Here is a 21,213-nt window from a genome sequence, read left to right as displayed (position 1 = left end):
CAATAAAGAGAGTCATTTAAATATTGATCAGTCCTTTCTACACGAATTGTTAGCTGATTTTTTTTTTGAAACAACTTTGTTTAAATGCAATCAATAGCCCACAATCAGTGCGTTCCATAAAAAATTGACAGATGTTCCCAAAATGCCTGCTAGGCATAATCTTATCTGTTTACATATGTAGCATAGACATTTCAGTCCTTTTCAAATATACCTAGGTATCTATGGCAAAAAGGTGCTTTCCTTAAATACCAAACTACACTATTAAAACAAATTCTTCCCCTTGTTTTTTATTAAGGTAATTTAAAATTAAAAAGGAAAATTTCTTTGATTTATTTTGATAGCACAAGTAATATCCCTATTATTTTATTAATGCAGGCAGACTGCAGAAAAAGAATGCCCTTGTTTTGCACATAGGGAAAAGAGATATAAGCACGTATTTGAAGCACATGTACTCTGGAATTTGTGTGTCATAATCCATCAGATGCGTTACTATATGCAAAATGATATTTAGCTTTTAACTATATAGATGTTTCTGTGCACAGTGTGTATGCACGTTGAATAGTTATAATTTTTAGCTTTTTTCCTTGGGTATCATCTCTCTTTCTCCATAGCAGCACATAGCCAGACTTTATTTCATTTCAATTTGACAAAGCACACAGTTAAGTTAAAAGGATACAAATTTCATTTCATGAGATTCATTGAGATTAACCTAATAAAATAAACTTAGCTACACATGGCTTTCAACATTTCAGCAAATACAACACTCTTCTAACATACCTTCCCACCGCACTTTCAGTAATTTGCCCGTAGTGGACTGCTACCACCTAGTTTGTCACACCTAGTGATGAAGTGAAACTGTACATTTTGGTACAAGCGATATGAATTTCATTTTTCTCCCGTTCCCTCTAATTAATTATAAAGTCATATTTTGATGTACACAGCTCTGAAGTCCTGAAGTTGTCCTTTATTATTATTTTTCAATTTTAAAATCCAGTGCCTTTTAAAGAAGATTTGTATTTCTAAGTAATTAAGACCTTTTTGAAGTATGAGAGGATAAAGTTAATTATAACAAATCACAAAATTATATATATACAGTTTTGTCAAAAATAAATTTTTATTTTCAGTGATTTCATTTAAATATAAAATAAAATTGATGGACAATTATTTTTACTGGTATTTGACTGTAAAGTATTACCATAATTATATTTCCTTTCTAAGTGACAAACTAAGAATTAAGTCACATAATAAAAACTATGTATGGCACATAGTAATTTAAGGCAGAAAATAATAAACATAAAATTTTTTTTCAAGAGTATTATCTAAGGAGAATAGGGGTTGCTGGGGGAAAAAAATGTCATGCAATATAATTTACTCTATTTTTGCTATTAATACAAATGCTTCCTGCTGTTCTGAAAATCCACTATTTCTTAATCCAGCATTATTGTACTCTTAATGCAACATTTCAAACCCATTTTGTTCCCTTTTCTGTTAGAAAAGCCATATTAAAAGGCAAGATTAAAAAGGAACAGTCAGGTATCATTGGTTCATATGCATATGGGTTCAGCATGTGAGGATGCTGTTTCTGGGATTGGCCTTAAGATGTGACTGATAGATCTTATTTGTCTGATAGAGTTGACCAGGGAAATAGAGCTACAGCTGGTTACTTCATTAGGTCCTCTCATTGATTGAACCCTGCTGAAGTGATGCAGCAGGCTCCTGAGATAACTGCTGGTAATAGAACAAAATGAATTCTTATCACAGAGATTGGAAAGGCCATTAACCCTGGCCTCCAATGCTTTTCAGAGGTCACAGACAGGAAGCCAAGCGGTGACTGGGAAAACTGTTTTCTGTCTAACTACAGGTCATGTTAGAGGGGGTGTGTGACTTTTTTACCCTTCGGCTTCTGTACAGATGAAACTGTTACACTGGCAGATGTTAATAATCAGCTGTAAATAAATATTGGAAGCAGAAGAAGAAAAATGAGAAAGCACAGGAATTTATTTCAATAAATATTTAATGAAAGAGCAATTGTTACTGTGATATTTACTGCCAGTTCTGCTGTAGATTTTTGCCTAATACTTTTCCATATAAATTGAAAAGAGAAATACATAGAGGCACTTAAAAAAGGAAATTTAATATGGTTTTATATAAAAATACCTTTCCTTCCTTCCTTCAAAGATGAGGATTATAATTGCCTGCTGCGTGCCTGCTTGCCTTATTCAGCAAGCCTATCACCAGTTCATCTGTGAATTAGTGCAGGGCAGTGTTTGCCTTTCACCTGGTTGAGAAGGGTATATATCTAAGTAACAGTCCTATAATTTACATTTAATGCAACCTTTCAATTGACCACGAGCCCACAACCTAAGCCCCCATCTCACAGCTGAGGACTTTCCCACATTTGTCAAGTCAGGGCCACTCCAGCATCAGCCAGGAGAAATCATCTATTTAAAGCCTGGAGCTGCACATGACAATTTTCCTACCCCTCTTGAGAAATCCAGTCATGGCAGAGGTAGCTTTGTGTGTTACTTGTTTGATTCTTGCTTTGAGCAGCAGTGTCTTATTATACACATGGATTAAGAAAATATAGCAGGATGCATCTTATAAAATAAAATGGAACATTTTCTCTTTATTACTGACATATATAAGGCAATGCAGATATGTGTTGTAGGTTGTTTTCAGCAGTATGTTGGTGGCTTCTATCCTTGTGATTGTGATTTAATTTCAATGTCTGTGGTCATGTGGTATTCTGTGCTAGAGCCAATCTTTCACAAGGAGCAAGTTCATTTAAATGTAAATGGGGTCCTGTGGATGGAAAAAACTACATACTTCATGTCTTCAGCAACCCACCCAAGCATTTGGTTTGGCCTTCCATGCATAAATAATAACAAGAAGGTATGCTGTCATTGCCTTGCTTGAAACAGCAGAAGTGGTTTGGCACAGCAAAAAACCCAAACACTAAAAAGAGATTGGTTTGGATAAAGTCACAGTTCAGATCCCCATCCTGATTAAACAGTGTTACAAAAAAAAAGAAAAAAAAAAAAAAAAAAGAAAAAAGAAGGAAGAGAGAGGGTGTTAAGGAGTTATTTTGAGGACTTGTGAATTACAGGAACAGATGAAAACCAGCTCAGGCTAAGAACATACCATACCTAAAAATACTCTGAAGTAGCAGAAAACTTGTCATTTTGTTAAGTTGCATGGATTTTTGCTCTTAATTGTTTGTAGCAATTTGCAAGAGTGGGATGAGAATGTGGTATAAGTGGTAACATAATTAGCATTAATTTAGCATACAAATGAAAACCTACATTTTCTAAGTAGTTACCTTCCCTTGCACTAAAACACAGAAATATATTCTATAACTCTAAAGTATGTGTGGCTTCCTTCAGTGTGTTATTAAATATGATAAAATAGAATGCTTTTTCTTTATTACTGATGCATGTAAAGAGATATGAATGACGACACACCTTTTTATAAAAATCTTTGTAGCATATATATTTTCACACTGCTAAACTCATGTGTTGTCTTCTCATAGAAATACTCCAGGTGTATTTCAACAAAACTGAAAAATCTCTTTTATAAATTTCCTTTACCACCAACCAAAATCATAAACAGCTTTTCATCTGCGTGGATGAATAGATATATTTTCAGAATTATTTCATTAAATGCACACTTCTTATTTATCTCATTTATTAAGAATGTTATGTTCTGTTGCATATGTTTCAGGGCATGACACATGGGCATGGAATCTCAGTGTGTGATACCTTTGGTGAAACTCACTTATGAAACATCCAAACTTCCAGTTAGTTGTGCTCTGCACTAGGAACTTAGCAGAATTTTGACTTTGTTCTAGAGCATGTAATAAAGGACTGGTATTTACTGTTTACAGAGATTTCTCAGGAATATTTGATAAGCTTTTATCTTCTTCTTATAAAGTAGCATTAGTTCAGGATGAGCTAGATTTAAGCAGTACAAGATTTGCTATCCAGAGTAAGACACAGGATATTAGTGTTTATGTTACTCAGCTATATTAGGTGTAGCTGTGAATTAAGTAATTTTATCCTGGCAGCTTACAAACCTACAATGTTCATCTGTTGGTCCTTATTCCTTTATTTCATTGAGCTAGTTAAGTAACAATAACCGAAACTGTATGTTTAGTTTTCATAAAGATTCCAGTGAAATAAATGCATTCTAATACATAGTGGCTGAGCTAATGCAGTTTTCTATCTGACATATTATTCACTATTGGGGTATATACATGTTGTGCTGTTTTGCATTATTTGGTTACATTCCATGCAGACTGATTTCCACAGAACCTCTTAAGTCTTTTAGATATGTTTGCTGACAACCCCATATTGTTAGAAGTTTTTAATCAAAAAAAATTGAGTTCAGATACTGTCATGATAATTCAGAGGTAGAGGTGCTTCCAACCTACTTCTCCTATCAGAAATCTTGGCAGCACACATGATATCGGAAAAGCAACGTTATTGGTTGCAATGTGGACAACATGAGATTTTTTTGGTTTAGAATGTGCAAAATTATTTTCCCAAGTGCTTTTTATGATTTACAAGACTTATAAAACTATTGGAGAGACAAGTCCACCTCCTAATTCACTAGTTTGAAGGAACAGACTTGAGAAAGCAGAGCAAATCCTTTTGTGGGCTGTACTAATTATTCACTTGTTGAAGAATTTTGCAAAAGTGGCATAGCATTTGTTATATAGAAAATAATCAAAAGACCACTGATAGGCTGAGATACTGTATTTTAGCAAATATTAGATTTCTTGCATAATGGTAAGCTATGATGGACAAAGAGTATCACCTCACTGATTAATTTTAGGGCAAATTAGAAAGGTCTTTGAATAAGGCCTTCAGAAAGAAGGATTTCTTGGTTAATTTCCATTAAACTGAATTAATATGGTTCTATCAAAACAGCAGTATATCATTTCACAGATATTGTGAAAGTTATGACCTTCCTTAGTTTAGTCATTTTTTTAGTAGAAAATTTAATGGGATCCCCTTTTGGAAGTGATTGACAATCCACTTTAAAATGGGCAAAAAAGCCTTTGCTCAAAAAGGACAAAGGGTAATCTTTCCCCAGAAAGCTGGTCATAGTTTTATTAATACAAATACTTAAATACAAAGAACCAAGGCATTTAGTTCCTGAATTTGTAGTTTGTAAGACAGCATCTTCCTGTAACTTTAATACTGGTCCCCAAATTCTGCAGCAAGATGTCGTGCTAAAGTAGCCAAAGGGGATGGTGGGGGTGGGAGGGGGAAAGCTAGATTATTCACAGGTGCCAAAGATTATGTTTATAGCCAGCTTGCTAGAAAGGAATGAAATCCACTTTGCTTGCAACCATTTTCAGTTTGGGAGGTAATACATGTGAAACTTCTTGAGGTCTAAATATTGAAGCATAAAACAATAAATATGGGTGGAATGACAGAATTAATGATGTTTGGCCCAGGTCAGGAGACAGGGGCCAAGTTCTGAACTGTATCTGTGGCTTCCAAGAGGGTGAGCTGGTGCTGGGTTTAAGTTGGTGTTTCTGGAGACTAAGAATTAGGTATGGCAGTTTCTCCAAAAGCTGACACAAACACAGGCACTACTGTTTTCCTGTTGCATTTAAAATACAGCCCATCATATTTTTCTAGACCCCATAATAACAAATGGAATTTCTGGTTTTGTTTTCTTGCACTTGCAGGCTTTGATAAATGTTACATATTTTTCTGCTGTCCATGTCCAATTTAATCAATAATACAAGTGCTCCCTTGTGGTAGGCGGAACGGTGGCAATAAAGTGAAATTTCCACAGCTTTTACCGATTGAAATTCTCAGAGGGCAAGATTCTTATAAACTTCACTTTGCTTCCTCTGTAATACGTTTAATAGTTCCATTCAGGAAGAAAGTTCGATGTGCTTTCTCATTTTCAAAATGTAGATAGTAAACCAAGCTTTATTCTCTTTCCATCTCTTTAAGAACTTTTAACTTTTTAATGTTCTTTTACCATGAGCGTTAAAAAATGTACAATCTCCAGGATTGCCCTGATGTCCCAGTGTGTCTCTGCATTTGAATATGGGGGAATTAACTGAGGTAAATTTCAGACATTCCCAAGATTTTTGAAACTGGTGTAATTTAGGTCATCTTAAGGCTGTTTGGAATATTTTATTCTATACAGAGGAATAGTTAATGTCCACTTTGAATGAACCAGCTACACTGGCTCTGTGCTACTGGGCGATCTTTTAATTTTAAGGCTTTTCCTCCCAGCCATTTAAACCAACCTTTAGGCATCAATGTGCTGCTGAACCAATGAAAAACAACCTTATCAAAAGCTAAGATCTGGTATTTAGTCCCAGAGTTCATTGTAATAGTTCAGAACTTGTCTTGTGTGCTTCTTGTTATTTTGGTGTCCTCTATTAGAAAGAATTACTGTATCGTCTTCTTCCTTGTACAATGCATCATTTGGGCTCAGCAGTCACTAGTAGGGTTCTACTTCATTCTTCATGACTGATTATTTGTCTTATTAAATTCTCCCCTAACAAAGAAAAGTCTTGAAACACTGGAATTGACAGGGATAGAGGAATGTTCACACTTCTAAGAAGATGTACCACCAGTTCTAGCCTTTATTTATATTATATTATTGTTTCTGTTGCTATTACACTCTTTCAGTGAGAAATAAACAAACAGTAGGAGGAATATTAAATAAGGGGTTTAGGCAAATTAGGTTAGATGAAGAAATGATAAAAAAGATTCAACACAATTCAAATGAAACAGCAGGGTTCTAAATGATACTGTACATCAATAAAAATGTGTACGTTGCTTCACTGTTACTTGGTAGGCCAACCGTTTTCATTTTATGTACCATAAAATTATTGTAACTGCATTTCTGCTTAAGCAAGGGTGGGGACACTTTAAAATGGAACAGGCTGTGTACTGTTTTCTTAATCATAGGAGCCCCAGAATAATTATCAAACAGTCTTTTCCACAGAGTTGATCTATAATTCATCTAAGGAAGAATACATCTTTCCAATAAAAGTTTTTTTTTGTCCTCAATTTTTCAAGGATTTCTTTTTATTATTGTCATTAACCCAATTATCAAATTTCACAACTTCTTCATTTCTCAACTACTTTTTTCATATGCTTGTAGCTGGAGGGAAAAAACATAGGTGGAGACATTCAGTAAAAAGTTTTTTACAAGGCTTACAGTTTTTCTAAGTTACAGCCAAGGGAATTTAATTGGAGGAAGGTTTTTGGAGGGTGGCTTATATTTTTTGACAGTTTGTAATATTTTCAACTCCATAACTCAACAGTCATAAGACTGCATTAAAATTCCTGAGATTTATAATGCAGTCAATTTGAATTATCTGTGAATAGATTACCTGGGTTGTGGCTCAACCAGAGTCCATCTGCTGCCCACACCCCTGGCTGCAGCCCATAGCTGCAGAATACATGACACAAAATAAATATTGCTCTACCAGGCCTGCACTGCTCACTGTGATTTAATGCTGTTCCTTCATTCCATAGGTAGCTATTTACAAGTGAAAGTAAGTGAATTACTTCAAAAGTGAATGTACTAAATGTGTTCTTTTAGTGTAGTTTACTTACGGTTTTGCTTTATTTAAGTAACCCCACCCCTGTAGTACTGTGGATAATTGTGAGTTGATTATAGCACATTTGGGTTGGAGTTTTAGGCTTTCTTTTTGCTTAAGCCTTTAGAAGTGGTTGTGTTATTTTTTCCCCTCTTTCTCTTCTTCTTCTTCTCTTTTCCCCACAACTATGAATTATTTTATTCTGCTTTGTTATCTAGTGAAAGTTCACATTTTTGCATAACTCTGTAAGCTAAGATTATGAGTATAAGCAGGCGTCATAGTACTTTGATTAAAAGTTCCAAAAGCTGACCATCTTTCTGTATATATACATATATATATATATATACATACATATATATATATATATGAACAAAATATTTTTACTTTTTTATGAAGTTCTACTTTGTATTGACTTTGTGAGGTGGCATCCAAAAGCACCATGCTGTATGCATAGATCTTGGAAGCGGCATGAGCTGTGAAATCAATTTGACCTTAGGTATCCTGCCAGGCTGACATCCTCTGAAGATACAGAAATATGTATAGGCTCCCTCTTAGCCATCAGCTAAAACATGGCATTGGTTAGTCTGACAAATTGTGTGCTGCACATGATGGAATGAGTGAGGAATGTCACCCCATTGTCACAGAATTTATTTTTTAAAAATGACTCATAGAAGATTAAAAAAAATCTGGATAAATCAAAGTCATTTACTCATATCTTAAAAAGAACCCAACATTGTATGCTCAGATGCTGTATAAGACTAAAAATATAAGTCTTTAAAGATGCATGGATTAACTATACAGTACGCAGCAGAATTTATTTTATTTTTTTATGAAGGTTCCTAAATTAATCTTGCTGTTATAATAAGCAACTTCATAGGGTGGGTTGTTTTTTTTTTTTTTCTGATTTTGGAAGTTATTTGCTGCTTACTTCACATCATGTTCCACTTTCCAAGTGAAATACTACTATAAATGAGTGGCTATTATAACCCCCAGACCTCAAAGCCCAGCACACATGGTTTTGTGAACACATGATTTGAAATGAGTGGAACTTTCTCAATGTATTTGTAGGTTAGTGTGTATGGAGGATATATGTTTTATGAGGTATATAAAATCTGCTTAAAGGCCAGGTGTTGACCATCTATTTTGTATTGGTAAAAATCCTCTGTGCCTAATGTATGGGGTTTTGCTAATTTCTCGGAGACTGTAGATTCTTGAAACTGCTCAGCTTTCAGTCCATGGGTGCTGAGATAACACTGAGCACTTCTGGATATCAAACACTGTGTGTTCACTTAAGCCCATTTTTCTGTAGTATGACCTCTGAAGGTTTGAACTTCTGTGAATACTCTTACTTAGGCAAAGCTAATCCATGTTAATACAAAGTCTATTACCCCTCCCCCCCCGCCCCCCCCCCCCCCCTTCTTCAGCTTAGTGATGTCTGTGGAGGTAATTTATGCTGAGGTGATCAAAACACCTTGTGTCTAGGAAGAAAACAATAATTTTTATAAATATATCTCATCTGCCCAACTGTAATTGTGTCTCATCTTTACTTTTCGCTTTCCATCACAACGGAAGCTACAGGTTTTTTTGTAATTGCAACATGTGTGAATTGACTACTGTATGTCTGAAAGCACTGTTTGCAAACTCTAATAAGATTATTAAATTTCATCGATATTAGCACAGTTATCTACCTGTATATAGGATAAAAAGAAGACCCTATACACTCACTATGGTACTTGATCACTACAGTTACTGCGCTGTTCCTAAATTCCTAAATTTTATTCCTAAATCCTATTCCTAAATTAGCTAAGCTTGAGTCTAATATGGTAAAGTGAATCAGTAAAATGTTGAACTTCTACATGAGGTTGTATTCACACCACCCCTGTGAACTGCAGCCTCATTTGCGCGGGAAAATCCTTGTGCATTGCCTTACAATCTAGCCTTACACATTTTATGATTTTGTATGTTATAGATAATATTAAAATAACATCTGTAAATATATACTGCTTGTCGATCTTATATGCCTGTACAAGAAAAAAGGGAGGTTAATAATTTTATGTATTACAGCTGGTCTGCTTCTGCCTCTCAGAAAAGCCACTTTCACAATCAAGGACTAATATACACTGTACTACCTTAATTCAGCACCATGTGTGTATACATGGAGATATGGTCTGTAATTACATGGTTACATAGCATTCCTCCCTTGCCTTTCTAAGTTTACAGAATGGAGCTGCATGGGGTTATGGATGAATTGGTATTGTGCAGGGATGGCAGAAACTATCTTTAGAACCTCACTGTGTTTCCTGAGAAATTCAGAAAATGTGTAGTGAAGGAGGCTGGGGATGCTAGGAAGAGAAATAAAGGGGTATGTTTAAGACAACTGAAGAACTTGCTTCCATATCTGTCTCTGCTGGAAAGATCCTATATTTTATCCTAAGCAGGTCACCTTCCCCAGACTTTTGATAGGAGTTCACTGACTGTGTGGGCTTCATTTTCTGAGTGCTTGATTTGAGGCTGTACTATAGTGTTAGGTAAGTGCTGAACACAGCGACAAATGAAAGCAATCAGTGCTGTGCTTTGAGCATATTAAGTGCTATATATTGCTATGTACTTGGAAAAAAATTGGGTCCCATCTGTATCAGACTAGGTTCTCCAAGATAGTAAAATTTTTTAACCTCGATTTCTGTATACCTCCCTTATCTGAAATTACAGAATTGCCTACTCATCTCTTAGGACATAATGAAGATAAATTCATTAATGTTTGTGCAGCAATAAAAAGTCAATAATGAAAAGAATAATTTGGCTTTCAGAATGGGTTGAAAAGATGTAGTAAATAAAACATGTAACCCCATGTTAAATAGTGGAGAAAGCAAAATCCTGAATATCTTTTCACTAATTAAGTATCAATAGTTTTGTGCAGTGAATAAGGCAAGAGGCTTTGCCAGAAGGGAGAGCTTGATCAGTAAATTAAAGACTGTGTCATAAAGGAAGTGTCTTGATATCTTTTTTAAGATATTAAAGTATTTTACTTCTGTGATATTATTAATGGTTCCAAAAACATGGGTTGTTTTTTTGCATCTATAATCCCATAGTTACTTTTCAAAGAAAAACTAAAAAAATTAAATAAATTACCATCTAGTACTGAAAGTAATATGAAACATCAGTGGGTTTGGATTTGCTACACAAGCTCCTTTTAATAGAGGTAATTAACTAAATGAGAGTAGCAGAAGGTTTTTGTCCTCTGTGTGGACAAGCATTGGTGAAGGGTAGAGCAGTAAACCAGAAGAATTATAAGACAAAAAATCAGGGGTTTACTTTTGGGCAGTGGGGGACACCATGTTTTACCCACATTAATTTCCAATCTCTTTGCATACTAATCACTATCTTTACCTATCATTTTCTCTCCACATCCATCCTCCCACTCATTTTATACATTACTTTTCCCACCCCACCAGTATTTCTCATCCACTTCTGCTGCTCATTCTTCGGGTGTCCCTTCTGTATTTTTAGTCAGCTCCTGGCTCCCCTCTCTATCCATCCATGCATGCTTCCATCCCTGCTGACTGCCAGCTTTAATATTCCTGCACAAGCTTCTCAGCATGTCTCAGTGTCTTTGCCTCATTTGCTTAGTAGATTGCAGTGGTTTGCACTTTTGGTCCTATCCAGCTCTGCCTCCTGAAGTCCAGTTTGGTGCTGGAATCTGGTACACTGCTGTTTCTAGTCCTAGCCTCCTGTGTCCTTCCTATTTTTCATTAGATACTAATTGTCACCTCAGTTTCTCCTCCTTTCCCCATCTCCTGGTCTTTCATGTTTTTTTTCCCTCAGACCACGTTCTGCTTACCTCTCCCCAGTTCCTTCTCTAACCCCTCACATCTCTCTTCCGTACTTCTGCTCCTGCCAACTTACTAGCACAGGGGGAACATGCTGCTCCTGCTCTCCTATAGCAATCAGTTCCCAGTGCACTGCACGATGACAGACAGCAGCAAAAGAATAAAAATCAGAAAGAGAAGTTCAGTTTCGCCATATTAAGGATAATATAGTGGCAGTCTGGTTGCACAGGGGAGCTGCCAAGACAATTTGTATTTTGGAAGACCTATTTAAGCTGCAGTTCCTCTGTGAGGATGGCATGCACATTGTTTAGTACACATAGGAACTGGGTGAAGAGGTTTGTGGAGGCTCTGTGGGAGGTGACTGAATATGCACTTTGGTGAGCTCTCAGCACTGTGGGAAGTGTGAGTGTGTTCAGTGATTATGGATTCCTAGGAGAATTTCAGCTCTTCAGTACAAGCGGCTTTTCTGAGCATGGGTAAGTAGAATTTTTCAAAGCTACATTGCTTGGCTGAATTTGGACAGTTTAATCCAATGTGGCACATGCCAGACATCATCCTGTCTGCCAGATTTTGAGTTTGAGTTTAAAATCACTGGAACAGTAAAGATTTACACAACATGTATATATGTATATATACACATGGAAAAATCTATTTGTCCTAATCTTATTCTTAGAAGCCACTGAATCATTTTGGCTGAAATTTCAAAACAAAAAGCATATGATATCCAACCTGCAGCAGAGATTCAGCACAGCCAATTTCAGCCAAGCACTTAAAGTTTACTGAAGTTATAAGCAAATGCAAAGGCATATGTATGGTGGGAAGTCTACATTAAGCTTACAAATGGGTGGCACTATCAACTTTTCAAACACCATTAAGAACAAGTTTTAAGTTCAGGTTTTGTTTAGAAGCTTTCTCTGAAATATTTTCAGTGCTATCAACAGAGCCACCTCACAAAACATTTCATGGTCTTAGCTAAATTGGCTAATTTATTTATATATAATAATAATAAACTGTAGATTTGGGCTTATTAGGCAGTTGTGAGCAGGAAGTCTAAAGGCAAGGGATGTCTTTTGCTTCTGCAGAGATAGAAGTATATTGAAAATTAACAAATATTAATTTGGGGGGGTGGGCGTGGTATGGGAGAAAGAGCATTCAAATTAGACAAACATGTAGGAAAGGTAAAAGTAGTGCAGTATACTGAACAGTGGGAATTGAAAAAGTTAAGGAAAGAGGAGAGGAAAGATGGAGTAAAACATCTAGTATGTTGCACTGGTCTAGTAAAAGGAAAAATGGATACAAATAAAGCCACCCGTGCCATTCTGTTGCCATGATACGAGAAGTTTTACAGCAATACTGGGTACCTGAAATGCTTGACTTGGCCCTGGGAGAACCCCTAGATATAACTGACATTTCTGAATTCAGAAAATCTGTGTATACATTCTACTGTATTTCAGTATTTATGAGTCACCCATGATTATGCTAAGAACCAATTGATATGGCTCATCTTCAGAGTATGCCATGTGTCTCCAACAAACTTGGCAGTTTGCTGAACTAGAGTTTCAAGCCTCAGAGTAATCCATAGCCTAATTCCTGACCTCAAACAATGCAGCAAGAAAAGACTAGCTTTAGGTATTGGAGCACAGCGCTGAAATTGAAAGGATCCTGTAGGCTATTGTGGGTGAAAGGAACAAACATATGTCATGTTATGGCTTATGAATCCCAAACACAGTAAATACTATAATGAGTCAGGAGCATTCCACAAAACTGCTTAATACTTGAATAAGGACACAAAAGTCTGTTACGAAAATTTTCCAGGTTAGGACTGGAGGATGTAAGGGAAGACAGTAACAGAAGGGGATGGGAGACAGCAAGGAGGCAGGAACATATTGCTGGTTTTTACCACTATTGCTAGTTTTGATAAGCAGACTTTTATCCTTTCCTCCTGTCTCAATAACAGAGTTTGACTGTGTGTCATCAGTATATTACATTTTGTATAGTACAGCTACAGCTGAGCCAGGGAACCCAGTTTTTACAGGAGATTTTTAGAAGAATTTCTTGTGGAAATCTCGGTGAATATTCTTACATATCACGCAGCCATTGTGATCTGAGTTGGAGGGGAAGATAAAAGCACTTGTGTTGTCTTTTCAGAAAAACGAAGACCATTTAATGAATGCATATGATAAAGAAACCAAACTTTTGAACTCTTCAGTGACATTTGCAACAAATAAGTTTGTAAAAAATCCATGGAGTGCTATATATGTTATAGAATATTTGTCAGGTAATTGTGGAAAAGAAAGAAGGAAAGAAAAGAGGAAAGAAAGAAAATAAAGAAAAAAAGGAACGAAAGAAAGAAAGAAAGAAAGAAAGAGACAGAAAAAGAAAAAGAAAGAAAAAGAAAAAGAGACAGAAAAAGAAAAAGAAAAAGGAAAAGAAAGAAAAAAATGCAAACCAAGTAATTCTGTAAAGGTTATTTTTAAAAAATTCAGAAAGTGTTTATGTTCAGGGAAAAATTTATTCACTGTAAATAGATCACCTACTTCTGCCTGTGATACTTAACATCAAGAAAGAGGAATATTTAAACTGGAGGGCTTAGTTAGTTACATGACAAGACATAGTACAAGAATTTATTCAGGTCAGAAAAAAGGATTCTTAAAAGTGGGAATAAAGCCAAAGTGATGTTAATAAAACTGAACATACAGGTTGGCTAAGAGGAGAAAATACATGAAGGTACCTAGAAAAGCTAAACAGGAATTCTTAAAGTATCTCAGAAATAGAAAGCCTGCAGAAGAGTCATTAGGTCTGCTAGATCACCAGAGGACAAAGAGTCAATCCAAAATGATCAGGAGATGGCAAAGAAAATAAATTCTTTTACTTTAGTATTCTCAAAAGACAAAGGAGAAATATATGCACTAACAGAAGTCTTTACAGATAATTTCAGAGACATACTGTTAGTGAGCCAAAAAGAGGTGAATAATTCAGAAAGTCTGGAAGGTAAATGTGAAGGATTTTACAGTGTATTTCAGAAAGAAACCCAGAAATTGAGTCACTAAGAAAAGATGTCATTTAAATTACATTTTAAATGAGTTGTTAATTAACATTGTGTATTTCTTAACAAATACACTCTAAAGGATTATTCTGGAAACTGTGAATCAGAGAGCCAATCTCACCACTTACACGATGTATTGGAAATTTAGCTCAAGTAGGAGGTATGAAAAAATGCAAAGAAATCAGATGGTAGAAACATTTGTGTATGAAGGGATGTTGAACACACAGATTGAACAGAACACAAAAGTAAAACAAGCTGAACAAGAACGATAAAAAAAAAAGTGAATAATACTGTGAAGATCCAGTATTTTTCTTTTTTTTCTACAGGCTAGAAATGAGCACCCAGTAAACTGGTGAAGGTCATGAGAAGTCGCTCATTGACTTTCTGAGCTTTGGGTCAGGCTCTTAGGCTTAGGTTCATCCACCTAACTTCCAGCATTTAGCTACAGTGCCAAGGTGAAAAGTCTGCACTCCAAACACCAAATTTAACTCCAAAATACCTCTGTAGTCAGGGAGGAATTAGGCAATTTAGCCTACATAAAACCTGAGTTGTGCCCTGAAGAGATCTGTCTCTCCCTCCATAGAAAGGAAGCCTATAGTAGTGACTGAAATTAGGCAGGGTGTATCCAGCATGTTGAATAAGAATTGGCAACAAGGTTTTATTTTCTTTTCTAAACAACCTTGATGGAAATATATTAGTCTTCAAGTCAGACAATGCTGTGCTCTTCATGCCTTATGCTGATGGGGGAAACAGCATTTTCTATGAACCGTAATGGCAGCCAAAAGAAAAGTACCGATCAGTTGGAAAAGTTAGACTGTTCTCAGTATAGATTCATGCTTCAATGCATTTCTTGAGATGGCCAAGTAAGAAAAGTATCCCTTTTTGCATAATAAATGATTAACTGTACATCTCCAATCACATCTGGAAAACATTGCTGTTTCATTCTGAATAGCTGACATTCTCTGTTAATGGTTTTGTCAGCATATGCTTCTTTTGCTTCTTGCAAAATATTTGATAAAATATTAATGTAGAAATAAACCAACAAAAATGTAAACCACAGATCTTCCTATATTTTGATAAATCAGTATGGCTTAGCATAAGCTTGAGAATATTTTTTCCCCACATTTTACACCATTATCAGGGTAAAACATGCTTCTTTTCCTGATTTACTCTGATACTATAGGAAGGAGGCTAGAAAGCAGACAATCCCAGCCAGCAATGAGAGAGAAAGAAAGCTTGCTCAGCAGTCAGACTGGAAAGGACACCCCACCCCTCTAAACTTCTGGGGAGAACATTCCTTTTCCTACTCCAGCAGCTGGAAGTAGACTGTGGTTAAAAAAAAAAAAAAAAAAAAAAAAAAGTATAAACCCCTAGATTAGGAAATAGTAAAGTGCTGGGCAGGTTAGCTGGTGGTAATGGATCTTTTCTACTTCCAGAAGCTAAGTAACAAAAAGAAGTAGGGTAGGTGAGAGCTGCCTCTCTCCAGCAACCAAAGGGGTGAGGCTGAGCATGGCGAGTGGGGAATACTGGCTGCTGGGTGGAGCGGATGGATAAAATGGCTGTTGAGAAGGAGCCACCATGGCGTGCTCTGCTCAGCCAGCTTTGCAGCCACCCTCCTCTGACACAGTGATATGTTTCAACCAGAAGAAATTAAGCATTAGACTGCTATAAAAATTCAAATGATACACCACAAAACAAAATGGTACAATTTGATACTAACTGCCAGTTAGCACTTTCTGGTCAATATGATGATCATCACTTAATTATAGGCTTGTTTGCAGGAAGTTCAGCCTTCTAACAGCTATAGTTTTAAATATAACACAGTGATTAGAAACAGTTATTAACGGGTTGACGCTGTTATGCCCCTTGAGTCCCTAAAGAAGAAATTAGAAATCCTATTTGAAGATGAAATATGACCACTAGAAGATGAAGTCAAGATCCTGAATGAGTGAGGCATTCTGTTCCTCAGTCATGCTCTGCAAGAACAACCAGAAAATAGATCAGATACTTTCTGGAATATTTGGGTGAATAAATGGCAATCTAGAAGTCAGGGAGAATTCATGAACTAAGTAGCCTAACTAATACAACCCAGAAGTAGACCCACAAGCCCTGCTTTCAGTTAATTCTTTCTTCTCTTGCATATTCCCTGTCTTTTCCTTTGTTTTCTTTTGTTAATTGTTCCTCTTTTCCCTACATTATCTGTCGCCTGTCCATCCCTCCATTAGCCTTTGTTAGTGGTTACTTTCTCATCCTGCCAGTTAATTTCAATAAGCCATTCACTCTACCAGTTGAACCTGGGATATACCTGTACTGAGCACCTATGGGTACCTTGATTCAGCTATTTATTGAACATATTAAATAACAAACTCCAATTATTTTTAAAATATCTCTCTCATTTCATATTTATTTACTTACTACTTTAGTTGATTGATTTATTCTTTCCCCATCTATCCGGCCCTTAGCCACAAACACTTGCTTAATCTTGCTTTCTTTCTCATAACCACAATTACTCACCCACAACTAGTAGATCATCCTTATTTAGGAAATTACTTGCAATTTGGAAAGAGCAAAAGGGATACCAACAACAACAACAAAATACAGGACAAAACCAGGAACTACTGACTGTTGATTGATGTATCAGTGATGTAAAAAAAAACCCCAAACAAAATCAACCCTTGAAAATAATGTTTCTTAAATAGACCTGAAGACAGACTCTCAGTGCTACTCATCAGTAGGGGAGCCTCCCTGATAAAACACAGGGAAAGGTGATTGATATGCCTCCATGCTTATCACAATGCATTTAAATTAGAGGACATTGTTTCAACTTGGCCATATCTTGTTTTAACTATTCAGTATTATATTTAAAAAATATATCAAATATATTATTAGTTTCCCTATACCTTCCCTTGGCTGTGGTGGATGCATTTATTCCTGTATTTGCATCTCAGCAAGTCAGGCTTTTCTAATCTGTGTACAAATATTAATCTAATTTTGCTGCTGGTATCTGCTACTCAGCTTTGGCTGAGGCCTGGATTTTGCAGTTGATATCATCACATATCTTGACTTCATTGGGTTGGGGAAGGTCATAAGGTTTTTCCTTCATAAAAGTGGTATAGAGATGGGGCCTGAGCGTGTAGATTAACATACTAAAGTAGATGACATAGAATATATAATGTACAATATAAACTAATTAACATTACCTCTGAAGCTTAGCTTTTCCATTTTCCTTTATTTTACAGTTTCAGTGCAGACTGCTAACCTTATTTTTGTGTTTAATTCTAAGTCAGTTGTGAGGAAAAAGGTTGATAATGGCTAAACTTAAGACATCTAACATCAAAAGAAATTTTCAGCATTTGGACAAAATAAAACCAGGTGTGAATAAAATATCATATTGCAATAGTAAGTGTTATTAAACCATTGAAGTACATTTGAATCCAGTGTTCTATTCATTTTCAAAGCTGACATTTGTAAATGTATATAGGCAGGACTCTTGTAAATTTAAAACAGAGCATTAGAAGTTGCTCTGGAATCTGTAACACCATCATATTGTATTTTGTTGATACATAATAATTCATAATTTTGTGTCTTTGAGCAGGGGCCATCACATTACACTTCTTTACATATCCTCAATATCTGTCCTAACAAATGGTCTTAAGGATATTTTTTGTAATTCGCTAACTGCTTTTAAGTTAGGGCTGTTGTATTTCCATCTTGTCCCTTTGATAAATGTCACGACAGTGTGAATCTTAGACAGCCTTTTTTTGAAGCCTGTAATTTTGAAGGAGAATGGAAGTTGTATTATCATTTCTGTCTATGAAATTTATTTCTGAAGTGAATGCCATACATATTTCTGAAATGAATGCCAAATGTATTTTCAAGAAGTGAGTGCCATTGAAAGCCAAGGCAGGCAATTTATACCATGCATAATAATGATATTAATTTTTATGGTGTGTATAAGTTACATTTTGATTAGTTTTTTGCATGATTAAAAATTTGCAAAGCCTTTATGGCCCCCAGGAGCCTACCTGTAATAAACAGCTCTCACCTTCCAAACCATAAAACAGGTCTGCAGTACTTGAACATTAGAGCTAATTGCCTTGCTACATCAAAGGGAGCACCACAAGACTGAGAAAAATCACAGAAGGGGGGGTGGGGAGTGGGGGGCAGTTTCACCTCTAAAGGTTATGTGTTTGTGGCTTGGTGGAGCCCTGTAAAGTTATGGCCTCGGAACTGCTGTTTGCGATTAAGTTGATGGGGAAAGTCTATCCCGCAATCTCTCCCTGCTGCTGACACAGAGTCTTTGTTCACATTCAGATTTCTCAAACTGTTGCCAGGGTCAGGCTGAGGTCAGACACCACGATGATGTATAGGAGAACATGTCTGGGAATTTCTCTCACACTTAAAACACATACCAGAAAAACAGGAGAGCACCCTGCAAAAATTGTCTGATGAGACCCAGATGATACTGTAGCTTTTCTTTTAGTACCTTCATAATTTTCTTTCTCTTTGCCTGACACACACACAATGTTTTATTAATGTGTGCCACGATAGCCCTTACAATTTTATGTCCCCTCAAGATAAGGACACTCAGTAGCACTTTGACACTTCATTTTCCAGCCCAGGGGGATTGGGCCAGTAAATCTAGTAAAAGAAGCAATGCGTCCATTCCCAAGGATGAGTGGAAAAGGGATTGCCATCGGCTCTGTGAGGCCACGGGGCCTGACACTGGATATGAGCCTCATATGTGCGCGCTCGGCATTAACACAGCCCGAGCCAGGCATGATCACAGGCTCGCAGCATCCTGAACCATGCTCCCCCGCCACCCTGACAAACACAGCCCTGCTTCCAGCCGCGACAGGGATGCCTACCATGTTTGATTAGCTATCGTTGTGGGAGGGGCAGGGGACTGCAGGGGGGAGCACGCTAAAACAGCACGAGGTGGATTTCCATTCTGATGGAAATTTTTTTTTATATATGCAATTATATTTTAAAGCGGGGACCATCTTTCTCCCTGTGTTGTTCCAAAAGCAGACATGCATGCTTAGTCCTTACCTACTGTATTTCGATGTCAATGTGAAATACATTGATCTGTGGTTGAGATTATTTTTTTTTTGGTTTTGATTTGGTTTCCAAAATTGCAGCTGTGTTTTTCTCTTCCGATTTACAAAAGATTTTGCAGAGAGCTGAGAATTGGATAGGTTCACCACATCGATCTGAGGGTTGTTTGCCTAGGCATACAGTTTCAGTGCATGGCTGGCAAGTAAGGCGCTAAGCAGCAATTTTTTTGTGCTCAGCTGCTACATATGACAGAGGATATTTCATTCGGCTGTCAGAATGTTATTAATAAAACATGGGGTGCGAAGAGGGCTACTATTTCCCCTTTCAATCACTATAGCATTTACAATGAAAATTTTATGCAGTGTGTAATTTTCACTTAATGCTTGACACTTAAAATGTCGGTAGCTGCATTTTGTATGGCTCCTGAAGGGTTAATTGTATCATGTTCCCTGCATAAAAGCTCTGCTTATCAAAAGTGAATAGAAGAGTGTATGCAAATGTGTGTCTGTGACCTTTTGCCTTTCCAGGGTTAATTTATATGGTCATTAAAGATTTTATGAAATCGAGCGGCCTGGTGCTTCGAATCCCATTTTACCTTCACCTCCTAATTTATGTAATTCCTACCTGAACTGGGAAATATGATTTTTATTTTTTTTTTGTGTGTGTGCTGCAATGAAAACAGCATGCTGTGCTGTAGGGAGTTGCAAGTCTGGTTATCTGGCATTACTCAGATTGCTAAAAATTCATTAAAATGTGACATCAGCACAGTAAGAGACAAATGATCACAGGATGAAAAGGAACAGTGGGCCTTTCACGGATTAGTGCTACACAGCCCCAGCATAGAAGCTAACTGCATAAACAGATTAATCCACCAGTAGCAGCATAGCTAAGATTTACCGAATAATTAAATGGGCTTGAGTTACTGTGAAGATTTCCATGTAATCTAGCTGGTGTGAACACGTAAGTGAGGTGTGGGTAATGCTGCTTCCTCAGAAGCCATATACCAAGTTGCATCGTTTATCCTGAATGGCTCCCCCTGGAGACAGAATTTGAGACTTCTCCCGCAAAGCCAGAGGTTTATATTTAATACAGTACCTAATACCTAATACTTACTTACTGCAATTAGCGGGATACTGCTGCACTAATAGGATTTATATTTGAATTCCCCTTTTTTTCTATTTTTTTTTTTTTTTTTTTTTGGCTCCAAGATGCATTTTTACATATGCTTGCTTTTGTTCCAGCCTGCATGGTGTGTGTGTGCATGCGTGTGTTTGTATTTTAGTACAAATAATTTCTAGCCAAAGAATGTGAAATGACAGGCTTTAAATCTGTCATAGTGGTGCAAAGCAGGAACTCTGATGAAGACACGGTCAAAAATTCTGGATAGATTCTGAAATATTGCAAATTTTTTCTTCCCCCCTTCCCCTCTTTCCCCCTGTTTTGCTACCCTCTTTTAGTGCTGTTCTTATTACTTGAAATATCTTTAACGGCTGTTAAGTGGTTGCTGGGTTTCTCCTCTAAGATCTTTTCTGTGCTTATCCACAGAAGAACAAGGTGAAGATACAGAAGGGTCTGCTAAAAGTACATCAGTGGCTGTGGCTGATGATAAAGACTCAAGTGAGAGAGACAATAGTGAAGGCAAAAAATCTAGTAAAGACTCTGGTAAGATGTTAGAATTTTGTTTTCCCCCTTTTTTTAAC

The 21,213-nt window shown here is 36.6% G+C and overlaps 1 protein-coding gene across 1 annotated transcript in view; it reads left to right on the top strand.

Moving 5' to 3' along the window:
• Positions 1 to 21,213, top strand: part of ZFHX4 (zinc finger homeobox 4) — a 149,506-nt gene that overhangs the window by 102,389 nt on the left and 25,904 nt on the right. Inside the window, exon 5 of the mRNA XM_056332857.1 lies at positions 21,059 to 21,175. Coding sequence (XP_056188832.1) covers positions 21,059 to 21,175 — 117 coding nt within the window. The remainder of the gene's footprint in view (positions 1 to 21,058; positions 21,176 to 21,213) is intronic.

The sequence above is a fragment of the Falco biarmicus genome, chromosome 3 (genome assembly GCF_023638135.1).
Source record: "Falco biarmicus isolate bFalBia1 chromosome 3, bFalBia1.pri, whole genome shotgun sequence".
NCBI classification, from domain to species: Eukaryota; Metazoa; Chordata; class Aves; order Falconiformes; family Falconidae; genus Falco; species Falco biarmicus.
The sequence above is the reverse complement of the archived record's forward strand: the minus strand, read 5'-3'. Positions and strand labels throughout refer to the sequence as shown.